General features: G+C 38.2%; 1 protein-coding gene across 2 annotated transcripts; it reads right to left on the reverse strand.

The window, feature by feature from the left end:
* Positions 1–643: 643 nt before the first annotated feature.
* ly75 (lymphocyte antigen 75) lies at positions 644–21,711 on the reverse strand. 2 transcript variants are annotated; one of them, XM_066646962.1, is made up of 35 exons: positions 21,487–21,711; positions 19,773–20,138; positions 17,124–17,297; positions 16,556–16,711; positions 15,924–16,040; positions 15,270–15,413; positions 14,943–15,143; positions 14,210–14,364; positions 13,570–13,677; positions 13,381–13,469; positions 12,928–13,097; positions 12,321–12,526; positions 12,064–12,206; positions 11,502–11,583; positions 11,331–11,402; positions 9,822–9,945; positions 9,600–9,635; positions 9,317–9,486; positions 8,811–8,878; positions 8,610–8,686; positions 8,353–8,489; positions 8,167–8,272; positions 7,178–7,332; positions 6,832–6,961; positions 6,516–6,739; positions 6,225–6,384; positions 5,802–5,963; positions 5,568–5,690; positions 5,284–5,469; positions 4,956–5,179; positions 4,403–4,625; positions 3,849–4,007; positions 3,611–3,724; positions 3,268–3,429; positions 644–2,764 (listed from the first exon to the last, which is right to left on the reverse strand). In XM_066646962.1, exons 1-35 carry the CDS (start codon positions 21,572–21,574, stop codon positions 2,589–2,591), a joined length of 5,187 nt encoding a protein of 1,728 aa, XP_066503059.1. In that variant the 5' UTR covers positions 21,575–21,711; the 3' UTR covers positions 644–2,588. The 2 variants fall into 2 exon arrangements, with proteins under 2 accessions (XP_066503059.1, XP_066503058.1); XM_066646961.1 differs by having other exon boundaries at positions 6,207–6,384.

The following is a 21,711-nucleotide window of genomic DNA, read 5'->3' on the forward strand; positions in this document are numbered from 1 at the left end:
CCTCTCCAGCACCACCACAAGCTGTGTGTGTGTGTGTGTTGGGTCAATTCTCAGCATTTAGGTGCGACATTTGACCAAGGCTTTTTCACCATATCGTCACTATTCAATGAAAAATATGTATCTTCAAAATAGCAACTTGACAGGAAAAAAAATCTTACTCTAAAAATGTCATTTTGGAGAATTTCTATTGGTCCATTCATGTGTTCAAATGATGTATTAAAGTTAAAATGGCCAAAAATTCAGATACAATTTTCATTGGACAGTGCGGATGTGCTTGCCACAAAGTAGCATGTTAACTGGTGCTATTAGCTTAGCTGTATAATGCAATATGAAAGTGCCTGTGTCTATTTTTCCTCCACACATTTATGCAGGTTTCTATTCATCTGTAACTCATCTGTCTATATGTGTTCTTGTGGAGCCATCTGGTGGAACTTCTAACAAGAATCTGCCCTGAAGGATGCCATTATTTTACACTCTTTAAATAACAGACATACACAGATGATTAAGTCAGTTTTGTTTTATTGGGGCTTTTAATTTCAATCCCAGATTTTATAAAGAATTATTTATCATTCATTCAAACCTATATTCCTTATAGATAAGGCATTCCTTTTATAGATGATGTTTAATCATTTTTTAACTCCCAAAACATAGATTTTTCAGCTCATTCTGGCTTCAATTCAAGCCTATACCACGACAAGCTTTTTTGCTTCTGGTTTTATGAAGCAGATTGGCTCCTTTTTCTCCATATACAGGCGCCATGTTAAGCCGCTCAAACTTTCTCATTCATTCTCCAAATGAAATCAGCCTCCTCTTCATTTATGTAGCTTTTATGTTACAATATATAGGTTTGAATGTTATGATATTTATACTGCATCTCTGTGTGCAAGGTGCAGACTGCTTCAATCTATCCATTTCTGAGAAATGAGGTTGAGTCACAAGGTGCTGCATGCACTTCTTCACTTCTATATATGTATTCAACCAAGATTTGAATACCTTCTATCATTCTATATATGTGTAGGCCTATTGAGAATATTTTAGCAACAAAACATCACCACAAGTTTAAGACTTTGCCCAAGTGTGGTCACAACAGAAAAGGTTTTTCCCTGTTCTATAATGACAGAAACACAACACAAAAACACTTACAGCCACTGGTGACAGCATTTTATTGAGTGGTGGGGTCAGTTTGTTCTTGGAGAAACAAACTGGATTGGTACAAAGTTAAACCAAAGACAAAGTTCTCTTCAAAGAAAAAAAAAAAAACACAAAAAATCTACTGCTATCAAAACAAATTGAACCTTTGGTTTATAAATCTAAAAAGATATCACGACATTACTAGAACATAAAAGATCTTTACAAACCCATACACAGCACCTAGGAATTTGTTGATATGGTGCCATTGAGGTTGCATATTTTTTTTTCAACATCACAAAACGCTCTTTCATTGTGCTTTAGCAATTCAAAAGCAATTAGTGGGAGGAAACAGTTCTTTAAAGTGCTTTACATATCAGTAGTTTGAGTGCATAGGAGACGTAAGCCCTATTTTCATCCCAAGTGTCCTCAGTTCACATTAACACTTCTTGGGTCCTACTTTGTACCCGGTACTCCATATATTTTAGTTATGCATAGCTATGAAACATTCAGGGTACTGTAGATAAATTACAGAAACAGAGCCTTTTGGCTGTACATTACAACGTGACAATGTTTATTATTCCTGCTGAGTGCAATATGGTTACATATGGTGTGCTTCTGTTTATGTAATTCTTTGTACTTTTGATGCCCTTAGCAAAAGTGGGACATTGACGTCAATGGAGTACGTGTAAAAAGCAGTCACATAAGATTTTACTAATTTGATTATAAAAGGGAAAAAAAGAAGAAGAAAATATATTTGGTTTGGAACAGTAATGGCTTCTGTGAAAATTAATTTAATCACAATACTATAGAGTAAATAATTCAGGCAAAATAAACAGTGACAGAGGAACCGTATGAATCCTTCAAAACAGGCTGAACAGTTTTAAATCATTACTGACTGCATGAACTCAGTATTTGGTGAAAAAATATTTTTATCAAATCAAACTTTTTACATATCTTGATTAGATATTCTCTCAACTCTAATAAAACGATCCCAGCTTAGCATTTTAAAAAGAACAGTTCATCAGTGCAAGCTCAAGACAAGCTGAGACACCCTGTCAGGCCTAAAGGAAAATCCAGCAATGCCACAGAGTACCCAAAACAATACACAAATAATGTAAATACTGGACCACAATCAGTATTTGGCAGCCTTCTCATTAAAACACACACACAAAAAAAACAACAAAAAAACATTAAGACAATTTAAGTTAAAAACAAGTTTAGTGCATATCTATAAACAACTGGCTTTCCACCGTTATATGAATTAGAAAACCAAAACCCGTAAAGCCTGTCAAATTGTTGGGTCTGAGAAGATAGTACATTAATTAATTAACTTATTTTGTTAGAACACTTATGTTGGAGATGCTCTTGTTGTTGTTGCATGTTGGAGTGCTTACTGAAAGGCTCTGAAACAATCTGCTGGATTTATTTTTTTTCGTTTACCTGAAGTGTGCAATTTTTTACTCAGTCTCAGAAATCATACTGGTGCTGTCTGCGTCATCAAAGTTTCTCTGGTATCGCACAGTGGAAAAGAAGCGATGCCTAGTCCTCTTATACATGATGAACATCACCACAGCAGCGATACACATGATCACGATGATAAAGAAAGCCAAGGCCACAGGAGCACCACCGGATTCTAAAGGAGGAGACGTAAAATATTTTGTAAGATAATACATTCAAATTTATTACAGAGAATACAAACTAATACATTAATAAATTACATATGTATGAGGTCCGTAATAAGAAATTCTCCAGAACTTTAAAGAGGAGAGAAAACATCCTGAATACATTCATTCATTATCTGTAACCCTTATCCAGTTCAGGGTCGCGGTGGGTCAAGAGCCTACCTGGAATCACTGGGTGCAAGGAGGAATACACCCTGGAGGGGGCGCCAGACACACAAACACAAAGACAGACAGTCACCCGGAGCGGGAATCAAACCCACCACCTCCAGGCCCCTGGAGCTGTGTGACTGCGACACTACCTACACTGGTCCATTTATGTTTACACAATCTAACAGGAAGCTGTTATAAACAAATATTTTACAGCACAAAATAAACAGAGGTTTTCCTATGACAGTGATGCTGTGCATATGCCTTGGTGTGTATATGAAGTAGTAAAGCTGAGCAGGTCACTCACTAGCAGGAGTTTTGCAGACAACGCGACTGCGGCTCTCGGTGCAGCTGGCGTTGCTCCACGTTCCGTTCATTGACACCAAGACTGCACAACCGGACTGAGGCTGAGAGTGTACCCAGTTAGTGAAGTCCAGTGAACTGCCATCCATCCACCCTTCACCTTCAGCTGAGATTAATACACAACTGACATGAGCGTCTCACAATATTGCTTCATTAAATATATAATAAAACAATGGACTTTAGTAAATAACAATGCACAGGTAATAAAACTGATTTACGTTTAGATAAACACAGACATGTACATTAGGTTCTATATGTAAATATACAGAGAAGCTTTCCACTGTCACCTGAGTTGAGAGCCAGCCAGACACGACTGGTGACAAGGGGATGTTCAGCAACTTGATGCGTAACAAAATCATTCTCTTCCTTACTTTTAATAGTCAAAAGCTTGGAAGACGGATCTAGAAATGAAATAATAAAATAAGAACGATTTTTCAGGTTGACAGAAATTTTCTTTCATAGATAACTGAGTTCTACTGAAAAATAGATTTGGTCTTCATTTCAAACTAAGACACAAATACACACCAAGTTTCTCACAAATACTCTTGGCATCATTCATGGTGTAGACTGAGTAGTTGTAGAAGGTCATATCAATTGCATAACAGTGGTTTTCAAACTGGATCCACGAAGCTTGCCCATCTTTTTTAGGACAGTTATCACTGGATTGAGCGGACATCTGAGACTCTGCCACAAAACAAATATATGAAATAAAATGTATTATTATGAAGATCAGCCGCTAACTTTCTAAATAACAGAAGGGCGCACATCATCACACAAAATTTCACAGGTATTATTAATCCTGTTCTGAAGGTATGCTCATATATACAGTTTTCACTTGTTGTTATACAAGTATTTCACCCATTCGTTTATAACCTCCTAACAACACTTAATACATATGCACCAGCACAATACCAATAACCATGTTAGTGTCAGCTGTGCAGAGAATAGATAATCACATTTGGTTCTACAGCAGCCATTCCTTTAATGACATGTCAAATACATTTAGAATGGTCAATAAAGGTAGGTAATGTAAGATGTACCTAATAAAAGGTATAACTAGGTGTATATATATGTCTTACTGCTGCTGATCCCACTGCTGCTGCTGCTGTTGCTGCTGCTGCTGCTGTTGATGCTATAACAAATGGCTCCCTCCAGCACAGCACGGCAGTTGACTGTAGACCAGCTTCCATTAGTGTCCAGATACACACATTTCTCTTCAGATCCAGTGTGTGTAGCTTCAAACTCTTGGGGCTGGAACTGTAAGTGTGTTCCATCTGACCACTCAAATGGCCAACCACCAAACTGAAAGAGCAGACACATTAATTCTTAAGTAAAAATTAATATACCCATGACTCTAGAGAACTGTTACGCTGTAAAAAAAAGCAAGCACATTTACTGTTCTTTTCTTTTTGAACTAAGAAAAACAAACTAATAGAAATCTTAACTTCAATTCCAGAAGCACCCTTTTAATGACAATCATTACCAGGTAACTGGCAGAGTCTGAGTTCCATGAATAAATTGAAACAAACAAAAAAGATTGGCATTTCAATTCCATTAAAAAAAAAATATTTTAAACAACTGAAAAGTAGGACAGACTCATGCGAGTATCACAGTAAGTATCGAAATACATACATCTTGTTTGGAGAGGCCAATCCAGAGAGAAAATCCATCTCTTCTGGTGATCAGGGACATGTCCGTGTTGGTTGTCTCATTATGAATGCTCACAAGATGACCACCATCACTACTGCATTCCTCCAGAGCCTGATACCAGTTCAGTTTCTTCGGAATTAAACGGAATCTATAACCGGATGGAGCATGCACATCGACTGGGCTCTTTTTAAATTCATCTTTGTCGTCTATAAGTGAAACAGACAGACACAGGGCATGAACTGGTTGGGATCATACATTATTCGTTTTACTCTTCCAAATTTCAAAGTGATTGTGTAAACTGAAATCTTACCATTTTCAACCTTGCACACTACAATGGCCCTATGCTTGAAATGTGTAAACAAGGCTGTGTTCTGAATTAGCTCCCATTCTCCATTCAGATTCAGTCCAGCCATGAAGGGGTCTGTGACATTGGGTCTACCATTTTTCCACTTGTTGTACTGAACATTGGTGTCATCGTGCCATTTCAGCTGTTGATCTACAGTCAGACAAAATGGGAAATCAATCTCTCCAGTGTTTACTGGCATTAAAGGCATTCTAAAAACCCAAAACCCTGTGTTTACCAAAAACCGGTACCTTTCTTGTCTTTATACACCCCCAGCCACACAAACTGTGCCAAACTTTTGAAGGGCTGGAGCTGCTCCCTTATGAATTCATTCTCTTCCTCATTCCGAATTGTCAGGATATCTCCCATTCCAACTAAAGTCAGAAAATTACAGAACAATGAATAGAGTATTATTATATGTTATATGTATTATAAGTACACACACCTCAAAATATGTTCGCTAGATTTGGAAGGATTTCTCATACCAATAGCCTTGCACGTCTGCTTTTCATTGTTCTTGTCACGTTCCTGCCATCTCGCAGACTTCAGAAGGAAAGTGTAGCAATTGTTTTTAAATGGGATCCAGTTTGCTCCATTGCCCTTGTGTGGACATTTACCTGAGTCTTGAGAATGTGGGATGTCCTCATCTATTTCATCAGGAACAGAAATTTGTTCAAAGGTGAAATGTAAGTTATGATAAACCTTATCAATTAGAAACATTCCTTCCTTCATTTGTCTGTAAACGCTTATTCAATTCAGGGTTGTGGTGGGTCCGGAGCCAATCCACCTACCAGTGTGTGTTTTTGGACTGTGGGAGGAGACCGTAAACTACCTGCTGCGCCACAGTGCCACTCCAATTAAAAACAAACATTATATATATATATATTTACATTGTGAAATATTCACACCTTGTGGGGTGTGGCAGATAGCGCCTTTGAGCTGCTCCCCACATTCCGTGGCCTTCCAGTAGCCATCAGTGTCCAGATACACACAACGTCCTGCAGTGACCTCTTTGCTCCAGCGGCTGAACACAGTGTGGCTTTGATCTGTCCAGCGGTAGTGTTGATCCTGGACAAACAAATTTAACAAGAAGCCTATGGTGTAAAAAGTTCTTTTTTTTTTCCTCCAAGAAATTCACCTTCAGCAAAAAGTTAGTGACAATGACATGTGGCTCTTGTGAGTGAATTGCAGACTCTTACATCTTCACTAAAAAATCCAATCCAGAGGGGATAGCCCACTGTGCTGACATTCACAGAAAGAACAGCCTGCTGGTATGCGTCAGCCACACTTGCCAAGTCCATGTTGTTGCTCTTACACAAACTCCATGCATCAAACCAGTTGAGTTCCTCCTTTAAAATGACGCGAAATGTATGATTTCTGACTTGAAATTCCCCCTGGGTTGGCACCGGGGCCTGTGGTTTATCTGGTAAAAGCAGACCAAAACCATTGAGAGAGGGTTTAAAAGATTAATTAAAATGTAAATTATTTTAAGAAAACTGAGTAAAGATGGTGTACCTGAGTAGTGCTGGCAGATGGTGACCGCTTGTTCATCAGAGCAGGAGGTGTAGTCCCAAGTACCCAGCATATCAGAGTGTTCATTATTAAGCATATAGGCACACAGCTCCATTCCATCCACGTCAAATGGCTGATATATATATATATATATATATATATATAAAAAAATATAAACCGGTAAACATTTTAACCATTTTTTCATTCTATAGTAAGTTGTTTGTTTAGAAATCTATAGATTATTTTCTAATAAAATAAGGACATATGGGATCAAAGGGATTCAAAAATGAAACAATACAACCATACACTATTGCATCTAACATGTAACTAAAAATAGTAGGACACTTACATTAACGACCATAGGCCGCAGCTGGCCATGGAGCAGAGGGTTAAAGTTTGAGTATTTAATCGGAGTTTTGTCCACCCACTGAATGTCTTGATGCTTAAGCTTCAGACCGATCCAAAGCTTCTGTGGTTGCCCCAGCAAGAGAGTGGTGATAAAGTCTAAACAAAGAATTGTAAGGTTGCAAAGACAAAGTAAGAGTCAGAGAAGATCTTCAATATCACTATTGTATCAATTAAACTGTACAGAGCAACAGCAAACAATAGAGACTGTAGTACAAAAACCCCATGTAATGCACTATAATAAGAAGAAGAAATGTACCATAGTGAGGGCTATTATTAAGAACTACTAATTAACAAATGATGTACATGTACAGAACTTAAAAATATCTACATAAACCTGTGTGGCATGTTTCCCAGAATTTCTCAAACCACATTCCTCAAACAGATATCCCATACAGTCATGCTAAAACCTATCAGACATTGCTGAAATATTTTACATTAATACAAGCAGTTCATGCTGTTAGTTCCAGATGGTTTCCTTCCTCAAAATGAAATTTGGCAAGTGGACAGGTGTCCATACGAAGCTAAAGGCTAAACCCAAAAGATTGCAGGGGAAGGTGGTTAGTTCCATGTATCTCTGGAAAATCTGTTTCCTCATTAACAAACTGGATAAACTCAAATCTGCATCTGACAACACAGTGGGAGATGAGGTATTGTGGAAAAGTGCATGACCCACCCATTCATGTTAACAGACTAACCTTAGTGTGATTAGCACTGTATAAGCAAGTATATTGCCCAGTACAGCAGGACAGAACACACAGTGTGGCTCACACTTAGCCAGGTGTTCTTTGATTTATGTACAGACTATATAAGTCAGCGTACTTCAGTGTCAAAAGAAGTGATTGCTTTTCAAAAAGCCTATATAGAAGAAGGGTTTGTTACAGAGAGGATGTGCATGGGGCCTGATTATAACCTGTATAATCATCAGCTCACCTTGTTCAGCCTGGTCCCTGATAGACAGAAGAGAGCCCCTTAAAGATAAACACATCTCTGTGGCTCCTTTAAAATTCCTGTACTGCGGCTTGATCACTGTGAAACACTGTAAAACACAAATATGAAGAAGGTACTAAACTGCACTTGTGCTAATTGCAGAGTGCGTCTATGCTGCTATTAGCAAACCTTGTCTCTGAAGGCCAGAGTTCCCGTTTCACATGGTTTGCCTGGTGGGTGGGAGTCTTGTGTACCAGTTTCTGTAGATGTGATATTCAATGTCTCACACACAAAAGGCAGTTTGACATCACAGCTTGTCTGGTAACCTGTACAATCAGAGAGAATTCTGGTGTTAGTGCTAAGTAATCAACACTAATACTTAATAAAGAAATAATTAATATTTATAACATAGGGTGATTATTAATGACATGGAAACACTCCTTTACTTGGCATGAAAGACCCCAGGCTGATAGAAGTGCATCTGCCCAAAAATGTAGCTTGATAATAATGTAGACGAGACCACCTGAGAATATTCATGGTACAGATCCATTAGTGCAATTTAATGTTATTACGGTCCAATATTTTTGTCCAAGCTATAACACATCTGTGCACATGAGATTTAGATAAAAGGAGAATATTAAACATACCTTGAGGGAATAAGAGGGGTAGGCTGACGAAGATCTATCCACCAGTTCTCATTCTTTGAATCTGCTTGCTAGAAACAAACAATATATGGTGTAAACTTGAGAGTTCCTGAAGGTGACTAGAAATGTCAATCACGACTGAGGAAATTGTGAAAAATATCTCACTGCAATTTTACTGAACAATGCTGCAATTGTGATGTACACTGTGCTGTAGACAGCACAAGGTTTGGTTTGGGTTCTATCTGTTATACAAAGATATATAAATCATTCAGCCCTGGTGTGGTTTTTAGAAATTAAGTAAGTAGTGACTTTCTGTAGTTACGTGATTAATCCATGTTTTAAAAAAAGCATAAATAAGTAACAATGCAAAACCATGTATAGCCTTTTTAACATTATTTTGGCTTTTGGAATGTTTTTAAGGTTTAACAAACAAAAAACCCAATGCCACAAAAAAAAAAAAAAAAACAGCAAATATGGTCACATAAAAAGTTGCCCATGGAGGAGTGTACCTTAAAGATGTACTCCTGCAGACGTCTTGCAGCATTCACACTCAGTGGTGTGGCTAGTTTGCTGTTATTGCTGCTGCAATACATACTGGCTTCCTCATAGGACAGCATCGGATGTTTCACAAACCAGAACTCCTGATTCTCAATGAACACTGATGTATCATGGTGTCCATCTGTAGTGCACAGACACCAAAAACAGCAATAATGAACCTCCCGAACAGCTTTCTTGTAAGGGGAGAATGGAAAAGACAAGCACATTAATGCTCCAAACAGTGTAATACTCCACCTGGATTATACCATTCAGGGTTCTTTGGGGTTTGACCTAGGATGTAAACAAAACAACAAGAATAGAATCATATGATGTGGAAAGAACAAACATTTATGGGAAATAATTATTCTCATTTGGCATATTTTCAGTGTCTCTGGAGAGATCACCAGCCAAGAGGTTTCTGTTAAACACCAGGTAGATTCTTGTTTAAACATTAGCATTTCCTTGTTTGAGGTTTACCTCGAGGGATTTGACACACCCACTCTAGCTGAGCATCACAATGGAAGGCGCTGGGGTAAAATGGGCGAACAGGAACATCATGTAGCAGGAAGAAGACCAACAGCCTGAAGCTTCCTTTTTGTGACTGGTTGTGAAACACAAAGAAAGAACACAGTGAATTTACTTATAACTTCACATGCTTAATGCTGAACTACTACTATTTTCTTTGGTCTAAAAGTTGTTTTTAGGACTTGTGTGGGCTTTGATTCATACAGATTTTAATCAAACATGAGCAAAGTGCTTGGACTAGATTGCTGATTTTTTTTTTTAAACAAAACAAAGAACTCTTTTCTTTCAGCTGTTGCCCAACAAAATATTTCTATTTACACAGTCGCAGGTGGAATCATGCATTAGATCATATATTACAGCTCTTTCTCAGAAATCCATTAAACATATAGGCCATAATAACAGTGGTTACAGTGTGTCTAATAAACACACACAAATATTTAAAAATGACAAGAAATTCGTCCTATAAATGATTTGTACATGGAAAGCTGTACTCTAGTGTGACGATCCCTTTGTGACTTTAGCATCGGTTGAGAATGCTTCTCTTGAAGCTTTGTCATGACAACCCACTTCCCATTGAGACTCTGTTGAAAGCCAGAGCTCTGAACATTGATTGGCTGACATTTGCTCTGGGCAAGAAATTGATTAATGTCAATTACGCTGGCTTGCAATATGTCAAACATTCAACAGGAAACCCGTGTAAACCATCTATACACTGACACTCTGACATTTTCCTATCATTATAGGAAAAAGATCATTATCCACATACATCCTTTTTCACAGTATTCTTCTTAAATAATTTTACTGCTTCAGAAGACTTATTTACTAGGGTGACCAGACGTGACCTCTTTTCCCCGGACATGTCCTCTTTTTTAGACTTAAAAAAATGTCCGGGCGGAATTTCACATATGTCCGTGATTTTGTTTTTCTAGAGCTTACATAGAACTTCGAGAAGCATTTCGTTCACAAACTAGTCCTGCCCTCCCCTACTCCGATTGGTTCGCTTGAGTGAGAAGAGGGCGTGGTGAAGTAGCCTAAAATCTTCTGATTGGACGGTCTGACTGTAGAGCTACCGTTATTGGTCGATAACCTTCTCTGTAAACATTTAATTGGTCAGCCTGCACGTCAGTAGTCCTTGTTTACGTCAGGCAAAAAACTTGTGTACCCACCCTCATCTTGAGCAGCTATGCCGAAATGTAAATGTAAGTTCTCGGATTAAATAAAAAAGAAATTCCCATGTTTTGTGCAGCAAATACAGGTGTAAAGGACCTAAACGCACACATAGTTTCAACTAAGCATACAACGGCAGCGAGGGGCGAGAGCCCATCACTACGTGCCCCCCCAACCCCCCCGAATCGTGTCCTCTTTTTCACCATCTTAGATCTGGTCACCCTTTATTTACCATAACTGGTATAACACTGGAGTAATAGTTGAGAGACAGTTTTAGATCTTTGCTGAGCTCACCTTAAAGGCAGTGCAGTCTCTATTATAATCATCATCTTCATGGAACTCTTGAGGGAAAATTGTCATGGACACCTGTTACAGAGCACCAAGGCATTAAAACAGCCAAACATTTCTTTGAATTAAAAAACATAAGGAAAGTGATTTTTGGCTACAGTGTTAAAGGTAACTCACAGGCTGTCCATCACTCCATTCCCAGTTGAAGTCATTGTTTGGATTTCGTCGATTTAAACCAACCCAGAAAAAGCGGTCATCACTGCATAACACAAGAACAAACACAATCAATTACTGAGGTTGTCTCCAAGTGCGTTTCTTTAATCTGAGTCTGAATTCAGCATAGTACACTTTGTCAAAACCCAAAGCCAGCAGACTAGAGACAGATTAAAACTGATAACACCTGCTAAGTTAGCCCAGCAACAAGAACGCCAGACAACATCATGTCAACTAAAAATAGAGTAATAGCAGGATCGGATTTGGACATCACAAATCAGAGAAAAGAATGCATATTTCTACAAATGGAAAAAGGTAAAAAGGCACATTAAAACTAACCAATAATCAATTTCATGGCCGTTACCAATAATGTAATTAAATTTATAAATTGGTATACAAGCAGGTAGGAACAACAAAGGTGAAAACGTCAGGAGGATGCCACCTAACAGAAAAGCTAACTAGAATTCAACACTAGAAACTGACATGACCAGACTAAGATCTGGTGTTTGCATTTGGTGAGCAGTACCTAATGTAGTCTCTCAAGATGCTATGCAGTGTGTTCATCTCCTCCAAGTTTGTAAAGCTTGGCAGATGAGCTCCCAGTGCCTCACAGAAGTGTTCAGCCTCTTCCCATGTGCGCTTACGACTCAATCTCTCCTCATGGAACACCTGTGTGCAAACATACACCAAGGCATGCACATCCATCAATGGCTATGATATAAATGAAGCGTGAATGAATACACGACGTGTCACATCAGCAGACTTTCTCACACTCTCTCACACCTTGTAGCAGTACTTGATGTTTTCTTTGGATACCCATCCAGAAGGACAAGGTGCAGTGAGGTCTGGCTTGGCTGTTGTTGGTGCTGGTGGGGAAGAGCCAATGGACTGTTTACAGATACTACCAGCTTTAAACACAGTGCAATTCTTCACCAACCAATGACCAAGTGGACTCTCTGTGGATATCACTGCACAGCCTCCTGCATAAGCTGCAAAACACAAACACGTGACAATATTAAATGAACATCTTTAAAGCAATAGAGCTAAACACACTAATGTGGCCAACACTGAATAGGAGACGTGACAATTAGCCAAACTGTTGTTACATTTATTTAAGGCTTTTAGCAGATGCTAAATGGTTATAGAAAGTTAGACAAATGATAGAAAAAGAAAATAAACATCCTGGTGTAGAAAAATGGTGTGTGAATCCAAATGCTTCTGAACATCTACTTTATTCCGCTGTAAAGCAAAACATGGATTAATTCTATTCCTTAAGAATATACACAGCAATGTGAAAGGTACCATTTTCTTTGAAAGTGTAGGGCATGTGTACCTCAAAAAGCAAATCCCCAAATCCAATCGGAATACAATTTATCTCAAAAGACTCTACCTGGTTCTTTCCATTTCCAGTGGGTAAACGCGACTCTCTCTACTTGTCCAGTTGGATTGTCCCACTGATATTCTCCTGTGCCCTTAGAGTCCTGCATCCCGGTCCAGAAATACAGTGGCTTCTTGCCAGTATGCTCCATCAAGAGTCTGTTAAAGAAGAGCTGCTCAAATCTACACAGAGAGAATAGAGGGCAAGAGAGAGAGAGAAAATGAGTTTAAAATCAAAATACATGAGGAAAACAGAGTGTGTAGGTCAATGGGGAAATAAAAGACAGCACAAATAAGAAAGGTTTACACACTTTTACAAAAAAGAAAAAAAATAGTGATCGACAGTGATCTTCAACTTCACAATGTACAACTGAACTCATAAAAGAGAAGAATGTTTAACCAGTTTTGTGAGCAATGTTTGAGTGTTTCTGTTGTTCAATTGTTGGCTGAATCTTGGACTCTTTACCTGCTGTTTATGGTAGGTTTACAGCTGTTCTTGTAGGGGAGTTCCTGAGTGTCGATTTTATAACATGAGTTTCCATGCCTCCTCCAGTCCTACACAAACAAAGACAGTGAGTACTCCTCATATTGTCTGCTTTTATGTTTACTCAGAAATCTGTGGCTTCTGGTCATTCATACAAACATAACGACTCACTCCGTCCTGTGGGCAGCCCTCCTCTATGATGCTCTCGTTCACCATGCCTTCCTTCTTACACAGAAAGGGCTTCGACTTATTGCAAGATTCCACTGACCACATATGGTTCTGGTTTGGTGAGAGAAATTTGGTTTTGGGAATTAACATGTGCAGTAGATGTGCATCATCTGTGTAATATTCACAAACTTTCAGAGAAACTGTTGCTAGAGGTATACCTTTCACATTTAATGGGTACAGTGTTAGTATCTTTAGATGTATGTTATAAAATAGCACTATATTCCAATGCAATAAAAGATTTTTTCTTTGCACTTAATGGATACACCTTTCTAAGCCTGGTATTTTGTTACTCTATTTGAAACAGTTATATAGACACACACATTTACAAGTGTTCATGTTTTCTTATGCAAAGTAGCTTGCATAAGTTTGTGGCTTTGAAGGTACATTTACACTTTGTGTACCTTTAGCAAAAATGTAGCTGTACTGTACATGTTTTTTAAACACTATCTCTATAACTGTATAAATTATATATAACTGTATAAAGTGCAAGAGACACTGTGACAAACAGGAACTACTAAAATCCAATGCACAGCTCTGTAAAGCTAAACTCTGAGTTGAAAAAGAGCAGAAGAGACACACACACCGTTCCAAATGAGACCACACAACTGTCCGTGTTGCGGGTCAGCAGTGGAGGGTGGTTTCGTTCCCATAATGTAAATGTCACGTCTGTTCCATCCTCCCACTTTAAGAGCTCTGTGTTTCTTGTGGCCTTTAGACCTATCCATCCATTTAATACAGCTGATAAACACACACACAAACAGAAGGAAGAAAGAGGTCACAGCAAGTCATCAGGGCCTGACAAGGAACAATATTTACCCTGGGTCTTGGTAACATTTATCAGTTCAATTTTCTGACCATTTGAAACATACGAAAACAGGAAATTGGTTGCATTTCATTTTTTTATTGGGCAAAGCAAAAACGAAATGAGATTTCAATAGTTTTTCAAATTTTCTTGTTTTTATTTCCTGCTCATAATAATCTGAATTTATTACTTTTTTCAGATTTTTCCATCTTGTAATTAAAGTGATTGGCTGAAGACTGGAGAAAAACACAATGCCTGTCTGTGGCTGGTCATTGTGAGGAAAAGTCAACTTACCTGACGTTTGCACTTGTGGTAATAGAGTTATATTGCAGATTAATTTATGAAGCTTTTTTTAACGCTTCATTAAGATCTGTTAAAATAATATAAGCTATACTTGCACAAATCTATGGAGCGCAGGAGGGGCCGTGGGTAAATTTTAAAATATATCCGTAAACTGTCAGAAAATTTAACTGAAATGTTACAAGAACCAACCTTACATTGTGGTTAAGAGTACCTCCATTAAGCGGAGTGTTTAGAACCTCAATTTCTGGCAGGCTGTGGATGCTGGCCAGCTGGGCGCCGTCATGTTCACACACCTTCTGGGCATCTGTGTAATTACGCATCTTCGCTGTCTCAGTTCCATAAAGCTTATAACAAAAACCCTGCCATGAAATCCACTGGTCATCACACTTAGTGGACTTGTACACCACTTTGGCTACAGGAAGGCAGAGATCAAATTAAAATGATAAAAGAGAGAGATCACCATATATATTTATATATACAGAAGTGAATATATATATAAATATGTACTATTAGTGCTTCATCATGATAGCCGTGCTACCTGCAGCCTCAGTGTGTGAGCCGTTCTCTTTCTTCTCACAGATGTATGGAAGCTTACTGTTACACTCTGCACTTCCAAAACGCATGTTTGAATGCATCACTCCACAGTCCGGTGGCAAAATTCCGAGGTCGTCTCCAGAAGAATCTGATAATTAAAAAAAATAACAACATAATTATTTTATATGGTGGTTGTTGATTGGTGCATATGGGACATTATAAATGAATAAAATCCCCACAGAAACAGCTGAATTGTTATTTAAATGCAGTGACACTCTCTAAATGATGGCAGATGCCCACCCACCCCCAGACGCACATCAGTGGTGAGCTTGGTGACAACAGTAGCCCATTGTTTTGGGGAAGGACATCACTCTTGCAGCACAGAAAGATGGTGGGCCAGTCCCATCTCTGGCTTGAACAATGGAAAATACTGTCTGCAATTTAACAATAGTAAATGCTAAAGTAACAGCTTTCAGCAACTCTATTTGTGACCACAGTTTTCAAGGTATCCTTTAAGGTTTGCTGCTGTGTTGTGGGTGCTGATTTGATTAATTAAACAAAACACAGAGCACAGAGTTTCTTATATTTTAATGCAGAAAGGAAAAGCATAACTATTATTTAGAATGTACGGTCTTGCACATTTTTAGACTTTGAGTACCTGCATCCCATGGGACATATGCAAAAGCTGATCCATCTGACCACTGCCACCCTTGCGTCAAGTCTAGTTGGTTTAGCCCAATCCACAGTTTCTCTGGTAGATCCGTTCCTGCTTTAACTGGGGGGTGAGGGGTTGAAGAGAATCACAAAACATTACAGTTATTATTGTGCGTCAGAGATTATTGCATCAAATTAAGGAAAATGAATGCCAAGCTTCATTATATTGAAGTTCTCAGTAACATATGCCTGACAGATTACATGAGATTATAGAAGAACAAAAGTGTTCTAAATTTGACTGCAATGAGAAAAGACTGCAGCTAGTGATGTAGACATGCAGATCAAAGTCAGCAGGTGGCAAAACACAGGATGTGAAAAACCTCTCTGCAAAACCATTATGACCACGATACCCCAAACGTAGAGCAAAAGAGAAAGCAGTGGCCTGTTTTCCCAAGCTAAGTTATAACAGGACTTACGACAATATTTGAATTGTTTTGATATGAAGAACAGCAGGGTCATTTATTCTGTTTATTTAGTATTAATTAGCTTCAACAACTGTCTCTGGTATTGTTCATGGAACAATACATGCAACACATGACTTATGAGCCAGTAAACCAATAAATAGGAAATATTTACAGCTCTGCAGTTCCTCGGGGCCAGACACACTGAGCAAATCTCCACCCTGACTACGACAAGAGTCCCTTGCTTCGTGCCAGGTGACCAATGCTGAGGAGACCACCTGGTAACAACGACCACCCATAGACATGTTCCATAAGGCTCCACATCCCTCCTCTGAGAGAGTAAGACAATGAGAGAGAGAGAGAGAGAGAGAGAGAGAGAGAGAGAGAGAGATTATACACAAGAGATTTATTGTAGCCAGATTTAAACCAGATTATTGCATACACCAGATTTAAACCAAAGCACATATTTACAGCATTTGATGAATCTTCGTTCTAAGAATGTTTCAATGTCATTTTCAGTGTAAATCAAGGTAACCAAAATTTATTTTAAGTCATTTATGACCATATCTATTGGTTGATTTTTGATCAAATTTGGACAAAAAGTTGGTGGTGTTAAGGTAGTAATGATATACTAACCTATTACTACTACTACATAATTTATGTACTAAAAATCTGCCACATAAAAAGAACAAAGGAACCCGGAGCAATCAAAACAGCTAGAGAGATGGATGAATAAACCTCACCATATTTTAGACAGTTGCCCCACTTCTGATCTTGGTCGTAATTATCTGTTGTAGAACACCAGGCCAGAGGATGGGTGTCATCACTAGGGAGACAGCTGTGGTGCCACGTGCTATTGTAGAGGAAGGGGAATTTACAGGGTGCTCCTTTAGAGTTCCCACCAGTAGTGTGCATCACTGAGAACACAGACATTTACAAACGTGTTAGAAACTAAAAAAAGAAAATCACATGTAGTGAACATTAATGTTTTAGTGAGTGTGAAAAGGGCCTGAAGGATGCCTACTCTGACTGTGAGCGTTACCCACTGCTGGGTACACTTTAAACTTACTTAAAATGTCAGTTATAAACTGTGAAAAGCATGCTAAGCTTAACTTCATATACAGGAACAGCAGATCACAGGCATAGAAAATGCTAATCTGCCAGCACTAGAACTGGTCACATAAGGTCACACAAGCACAAATTCAGGCCAGTCAAACCTAGCTTGGCTGATTAAAATGAGGTCTATTTCACTATAAATAGATCACCACAGACTGTCTGCTGTTGTCTACTAAGAGGTGAAATGAACTATAGAACTTTTTTAGTGTCTAATATAATCTCCACACCTTCAAACCAAACATATATTATGAAACACAATTTAAAAATAAAATAATTTAAATAAAATACACAAGACCATTCACTCTATCGATCTAATAATATCAATCACACATCGATTTCTTGTTATTACATCTACTTTAATAAAGAATTCCCCCAGTTTTCACGCTTACTTCATAAGTAAAATCTGACTAAAGTAAATACATTCAGTAAACCAGCCATTTTTGTTTGTTTGTTTATCCCAAATTTCAGCTGAATATTTTCCCCTTATTATTCATAGCCAATTCTACATGACAGTGAGTCTCCCATATTCACACACAGTGCCACTAGCTTCAAAGGGGTGAGGGGAAAATGGACTTCATCCAAGAGGAAGCCAACTCACCATTCTGCCACTAATTCAACACCACAGAACATTTAATGAGCTGAAATAGAAGCATCTGTTCCATCAACTAACAAATGCCTGTGACAGCAGACACCATGAACAGAGACAGAATGGGGCCATTTGAGATCATTTTAGTCCTAGGGAATAATTTTATAACCCTGTGAATGAGAGGTACAACCAAGATGTGGTGAGGTCTTTTTTTTTTCATTATTTTATCATGATAAACATGTCATATAAACACCCCAAAGTAACATGGACACGTTTCAGAAAGCATTTGATACACCTATATTATCCCTACATACACCATAAGCCCTTGTTTTATACAATGTCACTTCAAAAACACTCTAAAAGACTTTGTTGACCTCAGAGAGACTGAATTATACAAAATGTTTGTCAAACGGTGGAATTCTCTCTACAAAATCCATTCACTTATGTTTCCTCCACTTATAAACATGCCTATCACTAATTATGCAAATTATGTTAGTGAACCCACCAACGGAAAAACATTCATTAGAGCTCTTCAAATAACTGGATCTTTCTACACAACACCTCACCACAGGCTATGTTACTGTAAACAGCTGTCACACAACAAATACACCACACTTCAGAGAATTAACAAGACGACTAACTAGAACAGGCAAAACCGAAAGTAGATAAGTCATGTGCCACAAAATTTCAGCTTTCTTCTACAGTCGTAAGTTTATGAGGAAGAAACTGTTGTGGGATGAATGGAATTCCCCCAACATCCAGATAGGGCTAGCAGAAGCAACTTTGTATTGATCTGAGAAATAACACCCGACTTTCCCATATACATCCACAGCTTAATAGAAACTCAGTACGCAACCATCTTGGACCTAACAAATTAGAAGAGACAATAGACTAAAATGAAACCAAGGCTCCGCCATTAAATTAACAAACTGCCATCGTGCAGTGAGCAAAGTTCATTTGGAAACTGTAAAACAAAAAGAAAACCCTCAAAAAACAGCTGCTTTACATTTCTCATTCTTTATACAAAAAACTTCACATGTAATCGTCCATTAGTGCTTTGCTATACTCACCATGTATTAAAAAAAATAAATAAATAATATGTTACACTGCTCCTTGTTCCCTATGAAGTATAATATGCAAATATGCAATTTAACCAGAAGGGCATTCTAAAAAAGCATGATCCAGGTATACAGATAACCAGAAAACAAGCCCAAGCTGAGGACCAACCACGTGGAATGTGCTTCAGCTCTTTTTCCTGTTCGACAGGATTGACATTGTGCCATTTTTCTGGCCAAACTGAAAAATTCTGCTTACCCCCTGACCTTTTGCACCTTTTGCAGGCCTATACTGAAAGTCAAATTTAAAATGGGCATTTAGTTTTCAAAAATCATACAATTATTCAGTTTCAACATTAGAAATATTATCATTGTAATGTACTAAAGTAAACTCAGGGTTTGACTGATCTGCACATCATCTAAATGATGTTTAAAGAAGACGAGTCAAATTAAACCACTACCATTAAACATAAAGCAGGCATAGAGTTTTTCTTCATTTCAGAACACTTGGTTTGAAAAAGCTTAACTTGAATGAATGTATGCTAGGTTTAATCAATGTTTTGGTTTAGTTAAGTTTTAGTACACCATTGTGACAGCTGTGTGTAGTCGTATGTATTGACATGCATGTCTCTTACTCTGATACGGCTGCTGGCAGATGTTCTCAGATGTTCCACCTCTGATCCAAGAATCGGGTGCATCTCGTTTAGCAGATACAGTGTCGTTGGTGGCGCTCAGTCTCATTTGATAGATGGTAAAAATTGATCCTTCAAAGCAGTTCCATTCTGTCATGGATCCTATAGAGCAGCTTGTGAGGGACAGTGCTTTAGTGGGAATGTCCATGGCCAGACATGCAGATGTTCCCGTGTGTAAAAGACGATGTCCTGCGCCCCACTTCCACAAAGGGGCCGGGGCTGCAGAACAGTTCACCAGAATCAGAGACTTCTGTTGGGCCTGCAAACATTTGCCTGTGCTCTCATGCACAATGGTGAAGGCTTCTTTACCTGTGGAAAAAAAAAGAGATAGTTCTTCAGCGCATTGCAGGATAGCTGCACTGTTTATGGTTCCAAGTAAACAATTTGACATTATGAGAAGCAAGATTTGAAAGGCTCATTACTAACATTCACTATTATTTCTAGCATACACTGGTCAGTATATAAATGTTCGAAAAAATAAGCTAAACTATTCCTGTAATTTCAGTAAATGTAACCTCAAAACGACACTGCAAAGCTGATTCAATTAACGAAAAATCTAATTACACAGCTGCCCTGAATACCTCAGAATGACATGCTCCATAGTTAACACAGTAACACACAAGGACATTTCTTTCTGTCATTGTGAACTCCTTCATTCTGAAACTGGAGGTACAGTTTTGTTTGCACACATTAGAAGTGAGAATTACAGGCCTGTAGTTTTTTTGGGTGGAGCCCAAGAACGATTCCGAGCACAGTTTAAAACAGGGAAGGAGAATTTAAGGATTATATTTCTTCTTTATTTTCTGAGACTTACTTCAGAAAACTTTAAAACCTTTTAATCACGCAATGTACGATCAGTTAAAGTTGTGCAAATATATTTTCGTGATATTTTTACAACGTTGTGCTTGACATTAAAGGTTCAAATGCATATATAGACATAATGCCACAAGTTGAACTTAGAAAATGTTATTATATAATAAACAAAAGACAATAATGTTTACTATGGGGCTCTGGCAATGGATTAATATGAAATCTATTATTAAAGGCCTTCAAAACAAATGTTGACTTAATGTGTGATACCATTTAAAATTCCTTCCTTGGAACATATTGGTCCTTGATAAGTTAAAAATGTGGCACTTAAGGAACAGCTTATTTGAGGATATAAAAATGTGTAGTTCACATTTCGTATTTAAAATTGTTTTTAAAAATAATAACGGTTTGATAACCGTGTGCTTGAAATATTTGAAATCTCCTATTTTGCTTTTGTATGTAATAATTTACGAAAACTGTCAATAAGGACTGTCAAAAACAAACAAACAAACAAACCAATAAACAAAAAGCATCCATTACTAAACTACAAGTACGAAAAGAGGCCAGAGTGTGCTCTCGAGTACAACACCACACACGGAGCTAACGCACACTGCTGCGACGGTTATTGTTGCTGTAATATTACTTTAAACACAGTAAACGAGCGACAGGTAAAGACTTGGACCCTGAGTTTAAAGAGCACAGGAAACAAACGCTACGTGTCTCCAGAGGCAGACTTCTGCCAGTTATAGGTTCAATATGGACTTATAAAAGGCTCCATGAACAAAAAACATAGTCACAAAGTGAGAAGTTCTGGTTAGTTTAGTGAGTAACAGAAATGCGACCTTACCTGTGATCACAGTCGACGCGCAACCTCCAAAAAGCACCTCCAAAAGTAGGCACAGCAAAGGGCATAGCGTCTTCCCGAACCAATCCATGGCTTCGAAACTTAAAACAATTCTGACTTAAGTCATTCGTCTTTTCAAACGACCTCAAAATAGAAAGTAAAGTCGGTAAAGTCCCGTCACTCACGCGAAGACGTTGAGAACCCTCCCAGTGACTTGCAGCTCCTGAA

Source organism: Hoplias malabaricus, chromosome 16 (assembly GCF_029633855.1).
Source record: "Hoplias malabaricus isolate fHopMal1 chromosome 16, fHopMal1.hap1, whole genome shotgun sequence".
Classification (NCBI taxonomy): domain Eukaryota; kingdom Metazoa; phylum Chordata; class Actinopteri; order Characiformes; family Erythrinidae; genus Hoplias; species Hoplias malabaricus.

Excerpts from the sequence above, each read along its gene's own strand:
- ly75 (XM_066646961.1), bottom strand. The coding sequence starts at position 21,574 with ATGGATTGGTTCGGGAAGACGCTATGCCCTTTGCTGTGCCTACTTTTG. Across the intron at positions 9,487-9,599 it reads CCCTGAATGGTATAATCCAG|ATGGACACCATGATACATCA; the intron begins GTGGAGTATTAC and ends TGTGCACTACAG. Across the intron at positions 8,687-8,810 it reads ACCCCTCTTATTCCCTCAAG|GTGGTCTCGTCTACATTATT; the intron begins GTATGTTTAATA and ends GAATATTCTCAG.